Source organism: Condylura cristata, unplaced genomic scaffold (genome assembly GCF_000260355.1).
Source record: "Condylura cristata isolate star-nosed mole 26May11 unplaced genomic scaffold, ConCri1.0 scaffold00007, whole genome shotgun sequence".
Taxonomy (NCBI): domain Eukaryota; kingdom Metazoa; phylum Chordata; class Mammalia; order Eulipotyphla; family Talpidae; genus Condylura; species Condylura cristata.
This window is the reverse complement of record NW_004567108.1, coordinates 45,070,288-45,077,596: the sequence shown is the minus strand read 5'-3', so window position 1 is coordinate 45,077,596 and position 7,309 is coordinate 45,070,288. Positions and strand designations below refer to the sequence as shown.

Sequence of the window (7,309 nt, the reverse complement as noted above, 5' to 3'; positions counted from 1 at the left end):
GTATAGCTTGATCACAGAAACCTAAACACATTTTAGTTTTTAAGTTTTTCTTAAACTGGGTTCTACAGCTCCATTTGGTCAGTAGTTCTACATAAGCATCTTTAAGTTTTGTTTCAGTTCAAAAATATAAAAGCCATATCCTAGGTCATATCCAAAATAACTCATAACTAAAGATTGAACTACTTTAGTACCTGGAGTTGGTACTAAGTAGGAACTGAAAACCTAAACTAACAGCAAGTGTTTCAGACAAACCATTGACATTTTCAGGAGTCCTTGTGTTCTCATATTTTAAACCTGCATGCAACTTTTGTAAGCATGCTTAACTATAAATGAAATTCGTAACTCTTTGAAGTCTGACTTCCGTACATATATAATTTGAATTAGTGAATGACTACATAAAAAAACAAGTACCTTTTTATTAAAAAAGTATCAAATTTATTTCAATATCTAGTTTCTTAAATTAAAGGTGTTAAACAATTTTTTGTAATTTAAAATTCATTGTCAGAAGTGAAGACATTAGTAAGCTATTAAATAAGAACAATGATGATTACTGAACCATGCATTTAAAAAATCCTTGTTTAATAATAAAGATTTCCAGTTATACTTAGTTGAAGGAAATATCCTTTATTTCTAATCATAACATTCTCATTTTAATTTACTATTTTCACCCAATAACCACTACTATCAACAAAATCTTACCAAATCTTAAACCTTTCTTTACCACTTATTAAGACTTAACTGTTACTCTTTAAACATTCCTTGAAAGAACTTGAAATTTTCTACCCTGAACTTGTTTGATCAAAAAGTACAGGGCATCACTACCACAGGAGTTAAAGAATAAAAAACAAAACCAGATATATACAATCAGCAAATTATCTGATAAAATATTTTAACTATTTCTAGCACGGTAAGAATAAACTGGTTCCAAGAAGGTACTACAAGGTTTGGCATTTTTAAATTATAGTGTCACTCTACTCAACAAGTCATCTCGAAGAAAATGGCAGTGCTGATAAGTACAAAAATTATTATATCCAGTAAGTGATGGTCTATAGTCCAGATAATAAAAGAATTCTTTATAAAATTAGATCTTTAAAAAATGCTTAATGCCTGATCATTACTAGCCTCTCAGAGAAATGCAGAAAATAGAAGACTCAAGGATTAATATTATTTGCATTGGGTAAGCTACAAATGATTTTATGCTATGAAATAAGCAATGATAAAGATATAATATACTGTATCTCTTTTAAGCTAAAGAACACTTTTAAGCTCTGACTAAAATTGTGAATTTTACATTCTTACTACCCTATGTCTAGAACAGGACCCCATTTTAAGTCATTATTTGAGACCAGAATTTAAAGTCACTTTACTCCACAGGATATTTTCATTTCAGTACATGAGCTGTATGATGGCAAATGATTAAGCCAGTTACAAGGAATTTGTAGCACAATAAATGCCAATTTACAGTAACTGTCAACAGACTTTTACACCAAAGCCTAAAAGTTGTTAGAGTGAAGTCAGAACTAACATGATTCTTCCATATGTTCAGAACTCATTACTAAATAATACTGTCATAAAATCCAAAGGAGAAATGTTAGTGGGTCCTTCTAAAACTGCATAATTTTCCAAACGATGTTCCTGTTTGCAAAGCTTGTTCATTCCTTCAATCCTTTTTTAGTCGCTTAGCTTTTGCAATATTTTCTTGACGTTTTTGTTTCTTCTTCTGCTCCTTTTCCCTGGTCTCAATCATCTTGGCCAATTTCCAGGACAATACAGCACTTGCTAAAAACAATGGAGTAAGGGCCAAAATAACTGTTGTAAGGAAGCCATATGGGTCCTTTGCAGCCCATTCCACAACGTACTCAGCCCATGCCTTGATGTCAAACATCTTTTTAGCAGTCTTATAAATGGGGGCACTTGTGAGGAAGGAAAGAGAGTAGGAGAAATAGGAAGTGGAGAGACAACAGAAAACATTATGTGATTAATCAAATTTTGAAAAAGTTACATTATACAATCAGTTAACTCAGAATTCCATCATTCATAAGGTTTTTTTTTCTTAAGTTATTTAGCACTATGTTTTAATAAGGCTATCTACTGTCAAGAAAAAACTGGAGTAGGACAATCAGAGCAACAATTAAAAGATGTGAAGGCATCAAAGATTAACATTAAAAATATGAGGAATCTGTCATAAGAACTATGCATCCTCATATGCATCCTATATTCAAGACAACCCTTAAGCAAAAGATTTTTAAAAGAATTGCATTTTATGCACTCATTTCAGGAAATAGTTAAATCCTATTTGTCATAGCCCAGGTATTATTAAGTACTAATTAAGAAAAGTACTAATCATCATGGTGTTTGAAAAGGACAAGCCTAAGGTGAAATACTTAGGGAAAGGTAGGTAATGGATGACTGTTTTCAAATGTGAAAGGAGAGGATGAGGATGCTCTGATTCTATTCCATGATAAAAGCAAAAGTAGCATACTAATTCACATCCTCTTTCATCTTTTAGCCTTGAGAACTCTCCTATTTGAGGATACCATCTCATGAATGAGAATAAATTTAATAAATGAGAAAAGTAATCATAACAGGCGCCATGCATCTTATTCCATTTGAACTAGTACCAAAGGACCATATGGCAAATGAGGATGGTGTGGGTTTGATGGGTTTGAATGACATTTTCTATATTGCCCGAAGGCTTTTCAACCTTTTTATGTTTGTATTACCCTCTTCTCCGAGTGGAGAATTAGAATACCTGAGTAGGGCATGGGTCTATAATCAGCCACTTAAAATTGTAATTGGGTTTTTAAAAATCATCTACCTTACGCCTGAGTAGTTATCTCTAACTTTGTCCTGGGATTATTAGCAAGCCACAATTTCGGATGATCCTTGGGTGGTTGTCTTCTTTAACATACACTTCTGAGACAAGGTTTAAATGCTGTATAGTGGGTGGGTTGAAAAGAATAAATAAAAACGTTTAAATCACAATTTTCAGAGTAATTACAAAACAATCTTAAATGAAAAAATCCTAAATTCTATATATGTAACCTATAAATGACATGCTTATGTCACTGTCATATATGACTGGCACATTATAAGCATTTAGTTTTAATTTCTGCTGAGCTTGAGGAAAAAGAATTACTACAAATGCAAATGACCTAGATTAAATTCTAATTACTAGAGATCAAACATTTTACTAAGTTGTTTATTTCAATACTCATACCCATTCCCAGATCGTGAAAATTTTAGTACTACAAAAGATGTCGAGAATTTACAGCACTAGGTGCATGACCACAAAAGAAAATACCTAGCCTTGCCCTTTAAAAGTTTCTTTTTAAATCCTTTTTAGTACAATTCGTGTTCTTTATAGAAAAAGAGGCAAATACAAATCAGCCCCATTCCCACCAGTTATAATTATCTATGTCTAGTTTCTTCGTTATTTTCAACTGAAGACACATTAAAGAACCTAACAACAACAGGCTGTTATTTTAAATGGCCTGCTCACCGGACTCGCGCGCCCCACACCCACGGTGGGCACTGGACGGTGAGATCCAGCGTCTCCAGTCCGCTAATGAATTAACTAACTAATGCCAACATTCAGAGAGAAGCAAAGAAACTTTGCAATAAAGGGCAACACGAGAAAAAAGAAGAACCTGGTTCAAGGCAGAGTTTTAGCCCTTATCACAAAGCAAAGAGAGGGCTCACAGGTCACACACCTCCCGGGCACAACTTCAGACCCTAACGCGCGCACCTCCCAGCCCTCACGAGTCATTAATCTTTCCGAAACGAGAGTCGGCCTAGATCTCCAGCCCAGACCCGCGACACACAGCAGCTCAGACAGAGGCCCTTTACACCCCTTTTCCGTCGGGTTTTCCCAGGCTCACTCTGCTCCCCTAACTCCACCGGCCGCCACCCGCGGGGCCACGTTCACCCCCAGCCCTCGGCCCTGGCGAGCCCGGGCCCGGCAAGGCTCGCAGAACGGCCGCCAGCGGAGCCCCGGGCCGGCTCGCCACGCCCGCCGCCCGTGCCGCTGCCGCCCCGCCGGAGCACCGCAGCACCTGGACAGCGGGGACCACCGGACGCCCGCATCGCGCCGCGTCTCGGACCCCTACCCGCAACTCACCTCCAGGCCGGAAGCAGGAAGGCGGAAGCCGCGGCTTCCAGTCCCGCCCCCGAACCGGCCCCCAGGAGTCGGGCTGAGGAAGTCCAGGGGCCAGTTTCCGGCTGCGCCACCGCGGCTTGGTCCCGGGACCTCGGAGGAGCGGGCGCGGGAGGGCTGCGGGGGCGGGGCGGTGCCGGGGCTTCCGGGGAGCGGCAGGTGAGGTAGCGCGAGGCGTGCGGGGCTTGGGGTGGTGTATGGAAAGGAGCCGGAGCCCGTCGCCGCCTGCCGGGACGTAGGGGCGGGCCTAGAGGCGCGGGTGGGCTCGGGCGGCTGGCGAGCGGGAGCGGGTCCAGCACAGCTGAGGGCTTCCCCTTCCCCTCAGGGAAACAGTCCCTTCCGCTGCCAGAGCCGAAGGTGGGCGGACTCGGGGGCCCCTGGAAAGTCAGATCAAAGAGAGGCTGCAAGAGAGAAGTCTGTCCCCGCAAACTGCCTGAAGTCAAGGTGAGGGTCACCCGACGACTCTTGACACATTCTGGCGAGTTCTTTTTGGTTCACACCGGTCCCTCCTCTCCCCCTCCATCTTCTGGCTGGAAAATAGTTTAAATCCTAGCACAGATGAGACGGGTCGTGGTCGATCGTCTGAACCTTGTTATTCAATGAAACGCAACTTTACTGTTTGAAGAGGGCTTTTCGTTGTTGTCTGTCATTAAGAACCTAACTTATTTGACAAAAGAATGATCTGTGCTTGTCCATAGTGAACTTGACAAATAATGTAACTGTTTGGGCTTAAAGTTCCCACAGAGGTACTTGTTCTTTCAGCGCACACATAGATGTAAAAATCAACAAGCAGAAAGATTGAATTAATACTGTCTTCCAATTTGCAAGAACTGAGAGATTTGCTCTGGTTCGATTGGTGACCAGATTTTGTGATTGCTTGCACTGAACTGCTCCGTTTGACTGCCTCCGCAAATGTTGCAAGACCTCTTGACTGTTGGTTGTATGCCAAATAAAGCAGGTTTTTATTTTTGAAAGACTATAGCATGTTCTGTTTGAGAGCAAGCTGTGACATGCTTAACTGGTTTAGGTATAACAACAGTAACTATTATTTTCCAGGGAACAGGCTTTTGGCAAATAATCTAATGATCTAAAACACTGTTCGTTAGGCATATGTTAATGTTTGTATGTTGTATTAGCAGCAGTTGTTTTCTTACTCAGTCTTGTTTGAAAACTTGGATGATGGTTTCAAAACTTGTGCTACTTGGACCTAGCTTGTACCTGGAATAGCCAGAAAAAGCAGGCTCAGCCACTGGGTTATGTGTACTGAAAACTTGCTGAAGGTAACTTTATGTGTTGGTATGTTTATTTTTTTTAACTTGCCCATATAGTAACCCCAAAAGGAGGTCAGAGTATTTTAATATCCTACTCTCCAGAGGCCAGAGTATGAATGTGTTTTATTTTCGTCACCTCCCTGAGTTTGCTCTGCTGCATCACCTGTTCGACACTTAGGACTCTTAGTAGAAGAGTCCTGCTTACGCCTTAGCAGAAGGCTTAGAGGGTGGAACCCCTCGAGCTGCTTGTCACTGACTTCTTTAGACCGTGCCTTCCCAGTCTAGTGCTGGTCTGATTTTTATTGCCACCTCCAGCTGTGAGCCCTGGAAGAGCAGAGGGGTAGTCTCAGCTGATCTCTTACTGCAACCTTTATTGCCTTAATGAAAAGTGGTGGCAAGCTTGGTTCAGACACTGAACTGGTGAGAAGTCATAGCTTGTTGAGTTGGTACTCACAGACCTGTGTCTCCTAGCCTGTGTATTCTGATCAGTTACTCTGAGCCTGTTTTGGAAAGCATGGAGGCGATCTCTTGTGTTCTTGCAGCTTTAAACTGTTGGCTAGACTGAATTTGCCATTATTGTGTCAGCAGGAGAGTAAAGATTTATAGAAGAATCAAAGTCTTATTTTTTATTTGAAAAAGATTTTTAATCTGTTTTTTTTCTCTCCATGTTTTTCAGAATACCAATTTATAAAGAAAATAGGTATTTATTTTTCAAAAGTAAAATACTATCATTCATGTGACTTTAACCACATCAGCTTAACCATATACTATTAAGGACAATCTTAATAGTATATGGTCTTTGAATTGGAATAGTTCTTGTGTAGTATTTTAACACCACCTGAACAGTCAGTACTAGTACACTCTGTTGCAATTATTTTTTGAAAATGAAGCCTTATAAAATTCTACCAATTTTTCTGTTAAGGAGGTAAGTCTGAGGCTTTATCATTTGTTTAGAATTGTTTCTCCTTAGGATGGTAAAAATTATCTTTTGTCCTAGATCATACCAAGATTGTGAATGAGTAGAACTTGATTTATAACCAAATTATATTTACAATCAAATTATATTTAGACAACTAAAGTTTTGAGAGCTTTCTCACATGCTCCACATTTTGTGCCTCTTTTCCTGCAATAACATTTTTTTAAGATTATTTATTTATTTATACATACAGAACTGGGGTACAGGCCAGAGGTAGAGGGGCTGTGAGAGGATTCACCAGAGACAGAGTAGGGGAGCAGAACAGGCCTACTGATGAAGTACGCTGCTGAGGGGAGCAGCGGGTCAGAAGTGGTGCCGTGTGGATCACCACCTCCACCCCTCCATGGGGATTGAACTCATGCTGAAGTGGCTTTACCTTTTTAGTGCTGTGCTTTAACCCACTGCGCTACCAGGGAGGGCCAGCAACTTTTTTTTTTTTTAATGGAATTGTTTTCTTTCCTTAGTTTTATTCATAAAATTTTCCTTCTATTGAAAAACAGTGCAAATATACTTAATACACACATTTTTGAGGTTAAAAAATAATGATATTCAAAAGATCATACTAAAGAGTAGTCCTTTTTAAAAAGCTGTCTATTGAGTACTATGTATAATGCTGAACGGGATTCTTCACATCTGTTTTCACTAATTCCGAGACTGAAAAGTCCAGCAGGATAGTATTCTTATACCCATTTTACAGGTAAAGAACCAGAGAGCAAGTAGAGCAAGATTCAAACACACTTGATCAAATCCCTATTTTGTTTAGTGTCCAAAGACACTAAACAAACATACTGCCTTCATAAAATGAAAGTATGTTTTTGATTCTATAGTTGTTAATTAACTGTAATCATGACTCAGATCTTCGCTACTTTAAAATTGCCTATTGCCAGGTGGTGGCAGCATGTCTCA

At 39.7% G+C, this 7,309-nt stretch overlaps 1 protein-coding gene across 2 annotated transcripts; it reads right to left on the bottom strand.

Moving 5' to 3' along the window:
• Positions 1-477: 477 nt before the first annotated feature.
• Positions 478-4,212, bottom strand: SMIM15 (small integral membrane protein 15). 2 transcript variants are annotated; one of them, XM_012721901.1, is made up of 3 exons: positions 4,121-4,212; positions 2,819-2,935; positions 478-1,913 (listed from the first exon to the last, which is right to left on the bottom strand). In XM_012721901.1, the coding sequence occupies exon 3, from the start codon at positions 1,883-1,885 to the stop codon at positions 1,661-1,663; it is 225 nt and encodes a 74-aa protein (XP_012577355.1). In that variant the 5' UTR covers positions 1,886-1,913; positions 2,819-2,935; positions 4,121-4,212; the 3' UTR covers positions 478-1,660. The 2 variants fall into 2 exon arrangements, with proteins under 2 accessions (XP_012577355.1, XP_012577356.1); XM_012721902.1 differs by lacking the exon at positions 4,121-4,212 and adding an exon at positions 4,056-4,112.
• Positions 4,213-7,309: the final 3,097 nt, after the last annotated feature.